Source organism: Atractosteus spatula, chromosome 4 (assembly GCF_055471065.1).
Source record: "Atractosteus spatula isolate fAtrSpa1 chromosome 4, fAtrSpa1.hap1, whole genome shotgun sequence".
NCBI classification, from domain to species: Eukaryota; Metazoa; Chordata; class Actinopteri; order Semionotiformes; family Lepisosteidae; genus Atractosteus; species Atractosteus spatula.
The window spans coordinates 52,854,947-52,873,514 of NC_142709.1; the positions used below are offsets into that span (position 1 = coordinate 52,854,947).

The window sequence follows — 18,568 nt, forward strand, 5'->3', positions numbered from 1 at the left end:
TTATTCAATAAAGAAGAAGCTGGAACAGAAATTCCTGTGTTGCCTTTTAGACTAACAAGCATTTTATAAACTTATGGTCTGCTCCTGAACGGTAATAGAGACCTTGTTTGTTTATAGTCGAGGACTTAACAAAGGCTGTGGGGTTTCATGAAAGCTCTGGGAGAAGGGCCAGGAGACAGGAGATTTTAGGGGAACGTAAATGGGAAACAGAGGCACCAGGGGCAGGAGTCTTTAGAATATTTTTATCAGGAGCATAGACAAAGTCAATTACTGTGACTCAGAGACCAGGCAGTACAAAATTATTGAAGGGTTATCTACAGGTACACAGCTGTGATGGATTCTCGTTCTGAAACACTCAAAACAAGCCTATGAGGCCCTAGAAATCAAGTGTGGGTGAGGCCTGGGATTAAAACTTTATGGCGACCCATACTTGGTTTCTGAGGCTTTGTGGAAAGACACCACTATTTTTCTGTATGCAGTGTTCACTCAGTAGATCATTGATATACAGTAGGGTCTCAACATCTGTGAATGTAAGTTTGGTGAATGAGCTTATTCGAGATTCAGACCGGGTGACAGCAGAGCGGGATGAAACCGAGCCCAAGGATGTTTAGCGGATCTTTCGAATTAGCACCACAACATGCTAGGATTGTGAGACAGATTTAGCTACTGAGTGAACCTCTCCCTGCCACCTGTCTAGGGACCAACTACCCAGCATCCTCATCTCAGCATGGTCTTGTTTTTATATTTTAATGAATGCTTCTGGTTCTGTGTCAGCTGTGTGGAGAATGATAGGCTGAAGATTACTTTAAAGACTCACAGTTTTATTGCCCTTTCCATTACAGTGGAGCATGCTAATCACAGATCAGGCAAATGCTGCAGCTGGGGAGGCAGAGAGAGAAAGTGCAGGCTTCCGCTGGACGCAGAGGAGAGATTCATGTTTATTTTAGCTGATTACTATAACTTTAGTTGATCAATGTTATTTTAATTAACTTAAAGCCATTGAATTAGTACTTTAATCATCACATGACAGATTGGGCGGTGCGGTGGCTCTGTGGCTAAGGATCTGCGCCTGTGACTGGAAGGTTGCCGGTTTCTATCCCATGGCTGGCAGAGGAATCCTACTCTGTTGGGCCCCTGAGCAAGGCCCTTAACCCCAACTGCGCCAGGGGTGCTGTATAAATGACTGACCCTGTGCTCTGACCCCAAGCTTCTCTCCCTGTCTGTGTGTCTCATGGAGAGTAAGTTGGGGTATGGGAAAAGACAAATTCCTAACACAAGAAATTGTATATGGCCAATAAAGTGATCTGATATAAAAGAGGGTTACTTAAACCTTTTAAACACTCGCACTATATACTTTAGTACATTACTGTACTACATACTGTAGTATAGGGGTGGACAGGTCTCTGCACTGAACCCTTGCAAATGTTGACCCTGCTATACACGTTTTTATCACTATTTGAGGAATGTGATGCACCCTTTCCAACCTTTAGCATCCATATTATGACATAGTGTCACAAAGTACAGTACAGTAATCAGAAAAGGCTTTGAGCCACAGCGAGGAGAAACCTGCAGGCTGATCTTGCTGCATGTCTGTGTGTGTTGATGTGTGTTTGTGTTGGAGGGTGCACTGAATTCTACAATCTTAATTTTGTGAAATACCTTCTAGGTCAAGAGTATTCCTAAACACAGATTCACAAACAGCTTTAATGCAAGTTTCATCCGTAACAGGTTTTGATTTAATTGCTGGTGTTAAATCTTCTTTTAAGACTGACCTCTAGATAAGGACCCCCTTTTAAGCATTCATTCAAACTAAAGTCAATAATTATTACTCATGCTTCTCTTAGTTAGAAAATATTCAATGCAGAGATGCACATCAAAAGAACATCTAGATTAGCTAGATATTGGAGAAAGAATTTCCCTGTCACTGGGAGAGTGACACTGGGAGAGTGGGAGAGGGAGTCCCTGCTCTGAGCACAATGAATTAATTTGTTGCCCAATGAGTCGCAAGAAACAATCAGATGTTTCAATCAGATGTAAACATATAAATATTTTCATATTTTGCACATACTGTACCAAGACTGATGCTTAGAAAATAAACAAAACCATGGAAGCAATCTTAAAGGGAGACTTCAAAAATTGCTTTACTCAATAAATCCACCACAATGTAAGAGAGCATATTTCTCCTCCTATATCTGATGTAAAGCCCCCATGACTGTGTTTCTAATTGTCTAAATCAAATCTAACTAATGTCAGATTGTATATTTTACCCCAGATAATATTTAATGCCAAAAACAGAGTCTATATTTGACTATATATCACATTTTAAAAACTCCTGGTCCCTAAACCCTTCCATATGTTACCATCCCTTAAAAATGCCTTCTGAGTCGGCACATAACTTAAATTGTTCTGTCCTCCTTTCCTTTCCAGTCAGGCCCCGAAGAATGCACCTTGTAGGCAAACCGGGCAGGTTTTTCAATTAGGAAAGCCCATCTTTGATGTTTCAAGTGATATTAACCCTCTTTCTTACACTCAGCAATTTCCTGAGCCTTTAACACTTTTAACAGATGCACAGGTTAGACCAGACTGTTAACTGTTTCACTGGCTCACAGCAGTGCCGTGTTCAAACTGAAGGTGACAGTTAGGCGGTTTCTCCAGAGAGCAAGGTTGGAAACAAGATTTTAGTGAGGTCTAGTCTTTATCTTGGAGGCTAATGTGTAAAAAATATTGTCTTGGGCAATGCAATCCAAGAGATGTAAAAAGGCCGGATCCTTAAACCTAAATTTATGTTGAGGTCTAGCCATTTCTCCTTGTGCTGCTAAGTACTTCTGCTGGTATTACATTAGTCAGTTACTAAAAGCTCCAGGCAGTGAAGAGTGCATTACACGGTCATAAATTTCAGGTTAACATTCCTGTTTTTGGCAGCTTTCATATATCTGTTTTCTGAATCCTTTTTTTTCAAATTCAAAGTCAGGAGGTCAGGAAGGCGACAGGGAACTCAGAAGTCACGGTGTGCAAAGAGATACAGGTTTTTACAGTTTTCATGTAAAAGAAATCCAGTCTTCTCTGTGCTGTAGGTACCACACCACCCATACTGTCTCTCCTGGTCAATAGTTGACATTGCAGTGGCTTTTCTGAAAGAAATTACTTTCCTGTGCTTTTTTTAAATGTAGGGGTGTGCAAAATTAAGCAGTTAAAATAGGCATTCCTTGGATTGTTTTGTACTTCAGCTAGGTTATATTCAAGTGACCATGAGCGTCTTAATACCAGGTCTTCATTTAGTCTTGTAATTACTTAAAATTAACCTTAGGTCTTTAAGCAAAATATTTGAATAATAGTTTACTACATCCACACTGCTGCTTGGATGTGAGTTGGAATATTTGCTGTTTTTGAATAGCTGTTCAAATGTTATTGTACAGTATACATTATCCTCCACAGTTGTTCATAGTACAATGTTTTTCTTTAAAATAAGGATTTTGGACAAAATCTAAACTTAGACAGTGCTATTCACTCCCCATTTGTACAGAGGCTATGGAAGTTTTAAGCTATATAATTTATTTTATTCTTAAATAAAACTTCAGGTCCATCTTTTTAAGGAAAAAGTCCTCTTGTTCTGCACAGCATTGATAGTTTTTAGTTATTAGCCTCTGTAGTTCCCAGGCCATGGAGTCTCTGGTTTTGCTTTCTGGTTTCCTAATTATTCCGGCTAATCCCTGTTGGCATTATATCCAATGATCATCTTTTGCTGGGTTCCATTACCAAATCATCTTGTTTGACTTTATCTGGGATAACATGCGATTGTGGTCTGAATTTGATTGCCAAAGATCATATACTCAACTGTTTTTTTTTTTGGTCATACCCTACTGTTAAATGTCTCTGTTTTATTGTGTTACTCCGTTAGGCTGTCGTTTCTATTGAGAATTCATCTTGGAGGACAGACTGTGTTTGACAAGAAAAAATGAATTTAGATGTTTAATTTCCTAGAACTTGTAAATGTGGTATAATTTATTTTAGGTGTATATACTGTTTGTTGGTTTCTGGAATAAATATGAGCAGTCGGAAAACTGATAGGTGATCTGCTTTTTCAGCTCTGATCTCTGGGACCAGCAGCTTGGAATCCTGGATGGTGCTCAGGGACTGAAAGACAGTTATCAATCAGGACTCCACTTTCAGAGCCGCTGTCAGTTTCTCTGTCTTCTAGCAGTCTGAGTTCCATTAAATTTTTATTTCAGACTGATAGGAGACACTGACATCTCTAGGAAATTGTTTAAGAAAAAAATCTTACAGATGGAAAAAACCTGACCCATTCTCAAATGTCCAGATACCTTTTTTGTTCATCATGTAACATAAAAAAAACATAAATGCTTCCTAGGTGTTTGTGTATATATACTGTAGCACTTGTACAGTATGTATGTTTTTTGTTATTTAAAATACTAATACTTCTACTGCTGCTATGATTATTAATACTAATATACTGTACTATAAATAATTCAAAGACAAGATTCTATAGCATGCCTTGAATTCAACACCTCAAGTTTCTATTTTGAATTCAGGAATTCAGAAGGATGTATCCCTCCCAGGGGTGGGAACAATTAAGTGCCTTTATGGATCTCTTCCAGCACCGCCTGTGTGCAGGTCAGAATGTTGCCAAGCCCAATGTTTATTTTGACAAAGCAGTTACAGTAATGTCATTGGCCTTTTCACAATATTGTCAAAAAGGAAAGCTCCTCCTGTATTATCAAAGAGCTTTACATCCTTTATGACAGAAAATCAACTGTATTGCAAAACATTTTGATGCAGTACAAAGAAATCTGTCACATCTTGTCCCAAGACATTCAAAAACACACAAAAAATGTCATTTTGAAAGGTAATTTGATCTCTTATCTCTCCCTACTGATAGTGAAAAAAAAAACATTTTTTTTGTCTCATGGAAAAGCATCTTATTCATGACAATTGTTTTGTTAGAAATCTGTTGACACAGTTCTCTGTATCTTGGCGAATAACAGTTTTCATGCTTGAGAGACACCAGTGACCAGATGTGTGCTGTGTGTGACCTTTGTTTGCATTGTGGACCTTATAGTCTAAATGACTTTGCATCCTATACATTTCACAGGCATGGACAGTAATTACAGTAATTAAGAAAAATATTCAGTATTTTCAGTGTAATTTTGAAACCCCTTCTGTTCCCCCAGACTATACAGAATTCCTAAATACTGCAGTGCTGTGAGAGACAGAGAGAGGGCTTCTTTTTTTGTCAGCCTCACTGAAGGGAAGACTTAATCTTTTTTGAATAAATATTTAGTTTGTAAAGTACTCATTGTAAGACTGAAAATTCAAAAAGCATACAAAAGGAATTACAAAAAATCTGGATTTTAAAGCAGTATTGTACAGAATTTTGTATAATATCCTATTTGACACTAATCTATCCCTTGTTAATTCAGGATAATTCTAGTTCTGTCAGTAATTGCTGTCTGCAAATTCAGCCTTCACAGTATTTTATTTTCAGATCTCTGTCAATTGGTTTCTTCTATCAGTAACATTTTTGTTTTCATGAACATTGCTTTCAGTAAAAAAAGTATCTGGCATTTAATTTTAAAAGATATATAACATAATCCCTTTCTGGATTAAACACAAGAACTGATCTCAATTATTGGAGACAGTTGAATGAATTTAAATAAATAAGAATTATTTAATTTGCCTCAGACTATTAACAGATCAATTAACAAAGAGAATAAACTTGACACACTGGTGTACTGAATGAAATGAAGGATTCTGACACACTGTGTCAAATTCTGAGGCCCTGACCTGTGATGCTATCTGTGTTGAGTTTGTGTGGGTTTTGTCATTCCAGTTACTCCGGCTTCCTCCTACAGTGCAAACATGCTGGTAGGTTAATTGGCTTCTAGGAAAATTGGCCCTGCTGTGAGTGTGTGCGTGTCTGGTTTTGTGTGTGGGTTTCTGCCCTGCAGTGGACTAGTGTCCTATCAAGGGTGTACCCTGTCTTGTACCTGTTGCTTTCTGGGATAGGCTATAGCACCACCTTGGCCCTCTATTGGATGAAGTGATTAGAAGATGGATAGATGTCTTACTGTGCCTATTTTTTTTGTAAAATGAATGCCCATGCTATTATCAGTATTCAAAATTTAGATGGATTATGTAATATTGAGCCTAAAACAGTTATCCACCCCCATCGAATTTAGAAGTGTGGTGTGGGAGCAAGAAATCATAAAGATTTGTTCAAACAGTTTTGTCACTTCTGTCAGTCATTCTGACTTACTGCACCCAAAAGTGTGTTGTTGTGCCTTGCAATACCTTGTACCTGTTTGACACAGTATTGAGATAAAAATAAAATGACCAACTTTCCAAGGTCTCTATAAAAGCTTGGAAAAATAAACTATATTCAAATTTTGAGCTTAACACAAAACTGAGTCATGTGATTTGCTTTGTGAGCTAGGTTACTGTAATCATACCTTTACATGAATATATATTAATAAAATGCTTTTTATTGCATATGAAAATACAAAACAAAATAACAGTGTTATTCTTTAAAGACACTAAGCTGGATGTGCAGATGCTTTTTCTAAATATTTAATATAGTTCCCTTTCTTATACTTGGCCAGTTTGATTGACATTTGGAAAAGATATGAAAATAAATTACATGTATGCAAAATTTAATTACAATGCTTCCTTATCACATTAAACCACTTAATGACCTTAGCGGTCATTAATATTGCATTGGTCACCATCCTGTAATGCATTCTTTGGTAGTGATGAATTGACCTAACATTCACTTTTAATTACAACTTCCTGGCTTGAGAAATATTCACAGGGAACAGCTAATGAGAAATGAGTACAGGATTTCATTGCTACCTGGAGACTATTTAAACCAAATAAGGCAGAGAAAAACTGACTCATTTACAAAAAAACCCAACTTATTTCACTGCAAGATTACATGAAAAAAATAAAGTTAATTTAATATTGTTGTTTTTTCTCCTAATTTAACCCCCTTAACTTAATTCAAATGTCCATGTAATAAGAAAATAAAACATTAACTTTGAGATGATGAAGTTATTAGCACTGTAAATGTGAAACAAAATACACAGCTACAGAAACATGAATAGATGCTTGAAGTGATAATGATTTAGAATAATGTTAAACTACAAGTTGGTTAGAGATACATGAGTAGATTGATATAGAACAGTCTCTCAACACTGTTAAGTTTTGTATTGTATTTAAAAACATGACCTTCAAGCCGCTTAAACAGAACTACTGTACTCAAAACAGATCCTTCTCTTCTATCTTGAGTGTCACAGGGAGACAGCTGACCAATGGAGGAGCTGAGGAGACAGACTCATTCCTGACATCCTCATGTACTGTATCTCTATCAACCAGACATGTGTCCTGTGACAACAGCTACGCAGAGCCCATACAATTCATTAAGCTAGTCCTTACCCCTTCCCCCCCAAAATACTGAATAGGTCTTAATAACAATATACATGTTTAGGTACTGTCAAAAAAAACAATAAACGTGCTTAAGACTATTAAAAACTGTTCACAGTAGCTATGTTGCTAATGTAAAGAGATCAAATGTTTTTGTATTTCTAAAAGTGAATTCTGTGTGTCTGCATCACAATTAATGACTCTAGGGCTACAAGCATGGTTACTCCTTAATCTACTTTCAGTATCTATTCCATTAGCCTACTTACTGTATATATGGCTATTTTCCGATTTTGTCTCCATATTTTATCAGCGTTTATACAGTCTGTACATATGCATTACATGAAGCTAGTTCTCAAAATATGGTGAAGTCATTTTTTCTCTCGCTTTTTTTCTCAGACAAAATACTTTCTTTCCCCAAGGGCCTTCACAGTTTTTACTGCTTCCATCTTAAAGGTCTGCGTCTCACATTTTTTTTCCTTTACACCAGATCTTCACTGAACACTGCACATGGCATTATTTAATGTGCTGAACATCTGTTTGTGCTACTTAAGCTAAAATATCCGCCTCCTCTTGCCACTCTGTTTCTAAAACTGAGCTACAAGCTTTGAACATCATCCTATGTCTTTAATGCTCCGATGAGTATTAGACGTTTTGATTAATAACCTAAAAAGAGTTTCTGTTTATGCAGAAAGTTAATACAGCCCAGAGGAGGTGTTTAGCTATTTTAATTTCACTGTACATTGAAAACTAGATGCTGCATTCTCGTTTTCTTCATCATTTTAAAAGTTTAATGCATATAGCAGATTTAATATTATTTGGCTCCAATAATAGAGTCTTTTTCACTTCAGGAGAATTTCTGGGCAATATGGTTTTCTTTCGAGTAGCTCCTTGAGAAGCTCTAAGAAGGAAGTGGGACCTTTTAAAGGGTGCCTGGAAAAAATACAGTTTTTGACTCTTCTATTTTGATCTTAGCTGTATTAATAGGAATGATGATGTCTCTCATTGTGTCAAGGCAAATAAATGCAGTGCTATATACAGTGTCCAGGAAACATCAGTATTCACATCCTTTAAAACATGGGAAAGATTTTTAGACATTTAAGTGTAAAAATAATGTGTGAAGCATAATACAGTGTATCTTTGGTCATTAGCAAAACTAAGGTTTTCATTTTGTGTTTTTATTATTATTATTTTATTATTGATATACTTACCAGTACATGATGATTTAAATCATGAAAGTCATACTTTCTCCTGTAATGTTTGTTGCCCGAGCAAGAGCAAGTGTTTGGATCTTAGTTATAGTTAGGAGAACTACATGGCAGGTAAAGTTAGAGCCTATAATAGTGTCTGTTCATCTTCTCTAAACTTGAATGGCCTTGTCCAGTCAGTGATAGGATTGCCCTTCTGCACTCAAAGCTCTCTGAAGTAAAACACCTGTGTAACCCATTCAAGTGTGAATGCTTGTGCCTTAAGGAAGGAAGTGATCATCTGGTCTCATGGTATGTTATATTTAGTCACTTCAGAAAACAATAAATCCTTTGTAACATGACCTGACATTTCTCTTGCTTCAGAAAAATTCCATACAGCTTCTAAGTGAATTCCTGATACAGAGTCTTGTAATCTTGCAGTGTGAGAAGAAACCAATAAATTAATACATTGTTTTTTCTGCAATTTTCAGCTTGCTGTGAGAATTGCTGAGTACTAAATGTACTACAGACTAGACTACTTTGTTAAAGCACACTGTAGAGTGTTCTTAAACCAGTTAAACAGGAGGCTGCTTTTAATTTCCTAGCACTATTCAGGGCAATTCTAGTTCTGAAATGAAACTGTTTCTTTTGTGAATTAAATGCTAGAAATACCAAAACAAAAAGATTAAAATATTGAAGGACAAAAAACAGCATCACCCTTGAAACATACTCTTTTATAAATCTGTATTAAATCTGCTCCTGTAATTCTGTTCTTCTGTTTCTCTAGTACAGCTTTTACATTTCCTATAAGTATCACTGCAAGGGCTGAACGGACTGGTTACTTCATTGAAGTGATAGAGTCTGCTGGCAGTCTGCCTGCTCCAGTACTCAAGGTGCACTCCACTGGTCAAACTTCTCTCACCCGTCTGTCAATGGGACAGGAAATCAAAAGACAGCTCCTCATGTGCATCTTCAGCTGTTCCTCAAGCAATAGGATGGCTGGAGGACACATAGCTGTTTTTCTCACTGCTTTAATGTTTTACCTGTTTGATAAATCACATAATTTAGAAACATTTAGTCAGCTGGATTCAGCCTGGATCATGAATACAGTATAATTTAGTCTGAGCTAAACAGAAACATGGAAAACCTGTACCTCTGTTGTCACAACATGGCCCAGGTAAAGGTGTGGTTTCAAAAAGATGTTGATTCTGGTGACAAAGGTGTCAGTAAGTCAGTTTCTCTTCTTTTAACACTGAAGAGCATTTTTCTTTGTTGCCAGATCAAGGAAGGCCCTCTGGAGTTCATTTCTTGATTAGGATTTCAGAGTTTTACATAGAATTTTCATCTCTAGCAAGAGATTTGTTTGCCAAATGCAAGAAGAGAAGTTCAGTGTAGGATGTTTTTTTCTTTGTCTGCTGGAAAGCTTAATAAAATACAGGTACGCTTCAAGCCCTTTTCTGATCCCCCTCTCCTGTACAGTAGGTACATTAGAATTAATAGACCACAGAAAGCTTCCTGTCCCAGAAAACCTCCTTCTGAATTGCATTTGTTGGAAAGCATGCATCATTTGATGGGGTGCGTGTTACACTGTTGATCAGTAACAACAGTATTAACTTGAAAGCCATTTTAATGTAATGGCTTAGTAGTGTTTGGCATTACTGGGAGAAGGACAGGAAATTCTCTGATCATTCTTTTAAGATTCTGAAAGGCTGTGTCCTTCTCGTTTCATCTACAAGCTTTACGATTAGGAAGAAATGCTAAACTGTGATTCTGCAAGCCTGCAGGTAACCGGAACTTTATTGGGAGGTTTTACTGCTGACTTTACCCTTCTCTGAGACGTTGGAGTGGATTATTTGGGTAATAGAAAAGGGGAAATGTCTTCTGAAGGAGAGTTTTGCCTTCAGGCTTCAGAAATAAACTGAGGCTGAATAGTTGCAATTCAGAAGTAAAGAAAGTACTGTTTGCAATGAAACAAACAATAGAAGGGTCTCTTTCTGTATCTTATCGTAGTACAGGGACAGACAGCTCTGGTTCATGAAATTTCACTAGAGTTTTGGTGCCTTGTAAGTAAGTTGCTAATTATTATCCTGCCTGTGAAGGAACATGTTGATTGAGGGTTGGAGTTGCCCATCCCTGCTGTAAAAGATCTACTGTACTTCAATGTTGAAATGTGAGGAATCGAGAGGGTCTAACTAGTCAGTATCTAATTAGATACTGACTTGTCTCCTTGTCTCCAGAGTGAGATACTGTATAAAACTGAGGTCCAATTTTAAGGGGCTCCAAAGCATCTGTATTCTCTGGAATAATTGGACATGATTATAAAGCATAGTATATTTGGCTGAGGACAGTGAGTGTTATACACTATTCTCTGTTGTGTCTGCTTACATTCAGCATCTAAGTACATTTCAGTCAGATACATGGTGGTTAGTCTAGTCCTGCCTGGAACTCAAAGAATTGCCTCCTGTCACAGAAACTGTGAGATGTTATTGGTTTGCAGTCCGTTGTGCTTTTAGCTGGCCTGCATATATTGTGCAGTTTAACAGTCAGGTGCAGTCTTTTGTGGTGTTCATAGTCTCAACAAATACAGTAGGCTAGTTGACTGCTTTGACTGCAAATAATCTTTTGCATTTTATATGTAAAGAGTGCTGAAACACAGTGCTGTATACTGTATGTAATATCAGGTGCATGCCTGGGATGTCTTATGTTTCCTGTGCTATATGGTGTTTGTGCTTAATTTTGCAGAATGGTTTGTTTTTTTTAATATTTCCACATTCTCAATATATCATATCTTAATTTTATTTGAGTGTGAACCATTATTAGTGAATGAGATCTTGTTAACATGCAGCTTCTTTCAAACGAGGAAGTGAGGACAATTTTGCTGAGCCTCATGACATAACGTTGTGGTATGATGTTCGAGGTTGCAAAATTAGAAGACGAATATAATGATAAAGCCATTGAAGATTGTTGGATAAAATACCATGAAATGAATGTCATTGCTGCATTTACAGTATGTCTTGTGCAGTGGCTGGGTGATTTTGTGTAAAGTCTATGTTTCAAGGTAATAGATAAGGAATGTAAGGAAAACATTCTATAGAATTTGTGCCAGTAAAAAGATAACATCAATCAGTGCACACTATGTACAGAATGATACAAGGCATGCAGTAGCAAGTACTGTTTTAATACATACATTGTCATAATACTACAATATAGAACTGTTTATTACCTAGTGATAATCTGTTTTAAGTGATTTAGCTTTCATAGCTAATTATTTTCACAAGGAAAGCACAGATGTGTGAAATGCACAGGCATTTGTAAAGGTCACGGATTAGGGATTTTACTCATTCCTATATGCAGCTGAGGATATAATCTTCTCTGTCCTGACAAGCGTCTACAATGGATCAATTGTGTCTCCATCTTTTTTCATTTCAGATGTTGACGAATGTGCCACAGGGAACGGCGGCTGTGCAGATCAGTGCTGCAACACCATTGGCAGCTTCTACTGCAAGTGCCCCTTGGGCCAGCAGCTGGGGGAGGATGGGAAATCTTGCCAGGGTAAGAAAATAGGAATTAGCACTCAAAAGGCAGAGGAATTCTGTGCAAATATATTTTTTTCACTTTCCGGGGAAAGTGACACCCTGCCCCCTCCATCTCTTTTGCACAACCGTTGAAACAGCAGTGGAGATTTTTTTTTTGACACTCAAAATAAAAGCTATCATCTTTCCCAGACTCAGAAAACATGTGCTCCAGTCCATGTCCAAACTATTGTTTCGCCCAGAGGTCAGATGGGAATCTTTTTAGCTGTCTGAAAGCAGCAGTTAGACTTCAGACATATTGTTTTACTCTCAGGTAACATAAGTAACACATTTCTAGTGAGGAGAAACAGTCTTTGTGTTTTAATCTTGCAGTAACACTGGCTATCTTGGAAAACTGAATATCCCTCAGGGTCAGTTAAACTTCACAGATGGGGTGTGTTTCCTGAGCTGTCTGTGGCCTTTCAAAGAACTGACCTCTCACCATTTCAGCTGTAAAGACTCACAGCTTCTTTGAGTTTATAGGGTCAATATTGTGTAACTGGATAATAACCATGAATCTATTTTCATGTCATTTGTGCTCTAGATGAACATACAACAAATATTAAACAAGGAGTATTCAATAAATGGAGTCCATTCTGTCTAAAGCTGACTTATTGTTAAATCTAATATCTTATTATATGTACAGTATATATTTTCTTTCCACAATTAAATCTTTAGCTCACAGGTTAAATACTTAACAAACCAACAAGCAAGAAGTAAAACAAAGGTTGGAGATGATTTTGAGAATCACAGATTGTTGAAACAAGACTATGCATATGAACAATTATTGTAGTTAGCTGATGTTTTGAAAGTATTAATCTAAAGATGTAATAAAACTCAAAAGGTCTGAAATGTCTAAAATGCAACATTACTAGTGCAAAGAGGACAGTTTTATATAGTGCATGAATTTGTACTAACGTGGAATATAGTGTATACTTGAAAATAAAGGATAAATAGCTTTCAGATATGATCATTTATTTCCCTAGTTAAAACATATTTTTGCCAAATTTAAGCACAAAGACACTTGAAGTCTCTCACCTGACATCCATCAGATTAGAATTTGAGTCGATGAATCTTTAGTTTTTTTGTGTTTTTTGAGTGTTATTTAGACTGTGCGAGTCCCTTTCCCTGTTTTGGGAATTGCTGATGATGTTCCAAAGAAACAAAGTACTGATCTGGGGCTCAGGATTTGTTCTCTAAAGCCATTTGGTGCTGAGACAGCAGCATTTCATTATATGTGAAGAAAACAGGCACACATTGAGTTGTTGACCATATGTGAGGAACTTCAGAATATTTTTGTCTCTGAAACATATTTCTATCCTCTAGTGATTAAGAAAGGGGATTCACATTCTCCTTGGTTTGTTCTTTGTTGCTTAAGTAAAGCTTTTATCAGAGCTGTTGAGTCATTTTTAATGACCAACAGAGAGCATTATAAAATAGTTGCTGGGGCTGAAGGACTTGTAGATGTATAGGTGGACACAGACCTACTTATGGTCTACACAACTATGGCACAACTACACAACTATGGCACTCTATAACTCTATAACAACTATAGTGTTCTTTTGCAAGCCAAAGGGGACCAATTTGTGACAAATTGAGTTTTGTTGTAAGTAATGGTGATTTACCTGTGATAGGTGCCCTTGACCTAACATGAACAACCAACCAATAACTATCCCATCTTAAGTAGTTTCTTTGTGAGCCTGAATGAAACATCGAGATAAATTGACTTCCTTTTATCGAAAGAGAATAGAATTCCACTACTGAAAGGAAACGCTTTGGAGAGACCTTACAAAATTAATTTAATAGCTATTTAGTTATCTATTTACATGCATGAAAAATTCCCCCATTTCTTCTTAATTTGCTATGAAACTTCATACTGCAAAAAAGTAATATTGGGCTCAAGTGATGGCAGTAAAAAATGCTTGCTTGTAAATGGATACTACAGCATATTTATATTTGATTTTTTCAGCACTTTCATCTGTAAATTCTACTTATGCAGGAAGGATGTGCCCACTGTGTAAATACATCTTGAGTGATAATTCTGTAATGTATACAGAAATTATAAATGCTGCATTATACAGTACATGCATTATACAGTATGTTACATTGAAATGAGATGTTATTAGTATAAGTGATGCACTTTTCTTGGAAGCTTATAGAACATTATAGATTCACCATTGCAAATAGAGCTGTCATTGTGTCAGGACACTGGAGAAAAACCAAGTGCTTTTTCAGCTCGTGACTTTCCTTCCTGCTGTAGATGTGAATGAGTGTGCTGTTCTGAACGGAGGCTGCCAGCAGACCTGTGTGAACACTCAGGGATCTTTCCTCTGCGAATGTGAGGAAGGATTCCGCCTGCACGCGGATGGGCGCACTTGCATCAGTAAGTCAATACAGAAGTTGTCACGCCCTCTTCAGCCAGAGGGCACTCCTTCTCTGTCCTGTCTCTCATTTCCGGTTCTCTGCTGTCCTTCCGGTGTTTCTCTCTCTCTGGGACTATATATTTCTGGGTCTTTCACTCTGCCTTTGCTCAGCATTGACGTTCAGATGTCCTGAAACCCGCCTAGCACCAGGTCGCCCCACGTCCGCTACCTGAGGGCATAGGTTTCTATACGGCATTCCCTGAACAGCTGAGCCCGGGCTAACCCCCGTCTCGCCCCTACGCATAGGGTCTATTCACTCTGGTTACTTTCCGGTGAGCAGCAGACTCCCAGTTTACCTGTTGAAATAAGAAAGGTTCACATTACTGTATGTAAAAATTTAACCCCCATCAGAAAAACAGGCCACCCACCTTAGAAACCAACAATAATAAAATGAAACTTTGATTATTTAATAAAGTGTGACGCTGGAACATCGAGAGAACTTACGCGGTATCGGATATAGATTTGATCTCATCATGTATCAGTTAATTTGGGTATATTGTTGTTCCTTGTTTTCATTTCTATTTCAGTTGGTAAGCCTCTAAACATGCCCTGAATCTTTGAGAGATGAAACTGTTCCGTGTCCTGGTCTGGTAGAAGTTTGTACAGGACAGTCTGGAGAGGTGGTGACTTGTGAAAAAGTGTTTCTAGTTCTTGGAAACACTAAAATAAATATAAGTGTCCAGAGGTTGCTGGGATGTTATCACAGGTACTAGGGACAAGAAACTAGGAAGCCACATGCCCAGTACATGGTTTGTGTCAAACATGTGCTTATGTAATGGGGTGTAACTTTTATTCTGATATATAAAATAAAATAATACAGGGAGCTTAATAGTAAGTACCTTGGCTCCTGCAGTGCTTCTGGCTAAGTGAAAGTGTTGAAAGCTGAAATGATCTTTGTTAATTGTCTCTGCCTTATTATTTTAGCAAATAGAGTTTCCAAAATCATAGCTCATGCTGAGCTGTCCTACACATCAGCTATAAATGCAATGAGCCGCCATGTCTGCTTGAAGTATTAAGGAAACTTCCCCATGTCTAAAAGACTTGGGGGGGGGGGGGATTCTGTTGGAGTTTAAAGAAGTGCAGGCCACTAATTTGGCGGTCTGTTTAGCTCATCACTCTATGTGAGTCGTATTTCTTTTTTGCAGCTAAACAGTGCAATCAGGGCTTCAGTCAGCTGACTTTCCATATCAGCACTTCAGTAAATCAGCTTGGGTAACAAGCATGGAAAGGCCATCAGGCCTGGAACTGGGGCAGTTTAAAAACTAAAAACATTTTATGAGCATCAGGTTTTCCAGAGTTTCCTTATCTCTCTGCTAAACTTTACATGACCGGTGAATTTAATCATTTTTAATGTCCAGCAATATATGAGACTCCCTTCATCCCATTTCAATACTGATTAACATGTTGGAGCCATGGTTTGAAAGGCCGTTGTCTCTTGGATTAATGTACTGACTTTGTTTTTGACTTTCTGAGGATAGCAAATTACAAAATAATATGTAATAAACACACCATATAATACATATAATGAACACATGTGGTTAAGGCACAGAATCAAGGTCATTAGCAGAGAGACACTAATTAAGTAAAGGTCATTGTGAAAAAAAAAGGTGTTGAGTCTAGATTTAAATGTGCTCAGGGAAGGTGACTCTCCAGAATTCTTGGGGATAGAATTCCAGGTCTTTGGGGCACAGCAAGAGAAGGCCTTGTCATAATCAAGCTTGGCAGACATCTAGAACATCAGAGTATGACGAATGAAGGTTGCAAGATGGGGAGCAGTCAGATAGGTACTGAGGTGCCAAGCCTTGTTAAACCTTATAGGAGAGCATAAAGTTGACTCACAACCTGGAAGCCAGTGGAAGGACCCCAAGACAGACAGGCAAAAATTGATAGCTTGAATTCAACCTGGTCAGAATTCTGGCTGCCACATTCTGACTAGGAGTTTGTTCAGTGTGGATTGAAATACCCCAGGGAGTAGGGTATTGCACTTAATCAAGAGTGTTGAAGTCTGGGTTCTTAATCAAAAATATGCTCACTGTTGCTCCTATCTGTGCTCCAATATACTTAACATGCATTAGAGGGAAAAACAACACAATTCCAACATAACTGCTATGATTAGTCATTCGTCTCCATGAGGAGATACAGTACTTTAGGCATGTGAGAATCAGTCTTTCAACCCTCCTGGAAAAAAAACTGTTGTTTTCTAGTGTACAGTTTGGTGCATTCAGCTGTAATCTTTTGACTAGTCAAAACATGAAATGTCATCACATGCTCTGTGATCACATGCGTGTAAAGTCCTACTAATTACATTGTGTTGAGGTTAAAGAATAACTTTCTGTCATGTGCATGTTAAAAAAGTTAAGAATTTTGCCACAGATGTGACTGACACTCAGAGGTAAGACAATTATGAAGAAACTTCCTGCCTAAACACGAAGGTATTTTTCTTTTTTTAATCTTTGCCTAGCTGTGAACTCCTGTGCAGTAAAAAATGGTGGCTGTGAGCACAAGTGTGTGGAGCTGGGCGATGACCACTACAGGTGCGAGTGCCCTCCAAACTACCAGCTGAAGAGAGACGGGAAACACTGCGAATGTACGTAGTGTATATCGAACACGTCAAGTACCAAAACACTCCTGTAGTGCCTGAACGTTTTCCATACTTTCTTCATGTCAAGCATCTTAATTTGGTTCGTTTTTTTTAGTTAACATCATTTAAAGTTCTTTTTTCAAACAATATGCATACATGTGGCTGCTGCCTCACAGCGGTAGGGCCCTGGGTTCAATGCCTAGGGTGCTATCTGTGTGGAGTGTGCATGTTCTCTCCATGTTCAAGTGGGTTTCCTTTCACAGTCCAAAAACATACTGGTGGGTGTTTCTGTCAGTGTGTGACCTGTGATGGACCAAGGTGTCCCCACCTTTTGCTTGCTTCCCAGGATAACCTCCAGACCACTGTGGCCCTGAATTGTATAAGCAGTTATTGTAAGTGATGTGATGGTGTGATATTATAAAGTGGACCACCAATATCTCAAGGACTTTCCTATTTGAAAAAATTCTTGGTCTGGACCGACCTGATAACAATCATTTAAGTAACTGGAACAGTAATATGCAGAAGTCTTTTCATGTTCCTTTACACAAGCATCAAGCTGGGGATGGAGAGTGGTTTAAAAGATTCTTGTGGTATTTTATGGGCATAATAGAATAAAAGCAAACAAATGTGGGCTCTTTGTTTTCAGTTCACAGGCATGGTCAGAAAACAAAAGGCTGAGGGAAGTTGCTTCAGGCAGTATTTTATACTCAGCTCTATTGTTTTCCTTAATCTGATTGGTAAAGGATGCCTATACTGTAAATGTAGCATAAAGCAGCAATAAAACAACAGAAAACAACATTAATTGCATGTTAGGGTGTTGAACAGTTCTAAGGAGTTTCAGTGTTGCATGATAGAGAAGAAATAGAGACATTAGACAGAAAGTGGGGGTTAGTCAAGGGCCTCTGGGTAATATATCCTGAAGAGATCATTCTTCCAGAAGATAGCAAGTGTCTCCGCAGGTTTAAGCGAACTCCATCAGTTGTTTTACAGTGCCTTCAACAAATGTGACTTCCCTGGAGTCCTGCTTCATAGAGTGAGAGACAAAAAACAGCATTTTATGGCTGTGTCTGCATCTGTAGCCTGGAAACCTGAAATAGGCCAGCTTCCTCTCAGAATACGGGTGTAGCAGGTCGGCTGTCACATGACATATGGAAACTGAACAAAGAAAAAAATGCAGTGCCTTGAAAAAGTATTCAGAACCTTGAAGTTTTATTATTTATGACCCCATACATTTGTACATGTAATGGTATCGTGTTTCTTAAATAAGTGAATTCCTGAAAATGCTTGCAGGACCGTGTGTTTGGTAAACTGTCATTCAAGAAATACTTATTTAAATTTCAAGGCATTTTTTTCTAAACTTTTGTGACACTA

At 37.8% G+C, this 18,568-nt stretch overlaps 1 protein-coding gene across 1 annotated transcript in view; it reads left to right on the top strand.

Moving 5' to 3' along the window:
* The window catches only part of egfem1 (EGF-like and EMI domain containing 1), a 91,751-nt gene that overhangs the window by 40,215 nt on the left and 32,968 nt on the right, over positions 1-18,568 (top strand). Inside the window, exons 5-7 of the mRNA XM_088913693.1 lie at positions 12,051-12,173; positions 14,454-14,576; positions 17,078-17,203. Of these exons, the coding sequence (XP_088769819.1) occupies positions 12,051-12,173; positions 14,454-14,576; positions 17,078-17,203 (372 nt within the window). The remainder of the gene's footprint in view (positions 1-12,050; positions 12,174-14,453; positions 14,577-17,077; positions 17,204-18,568) is intronic.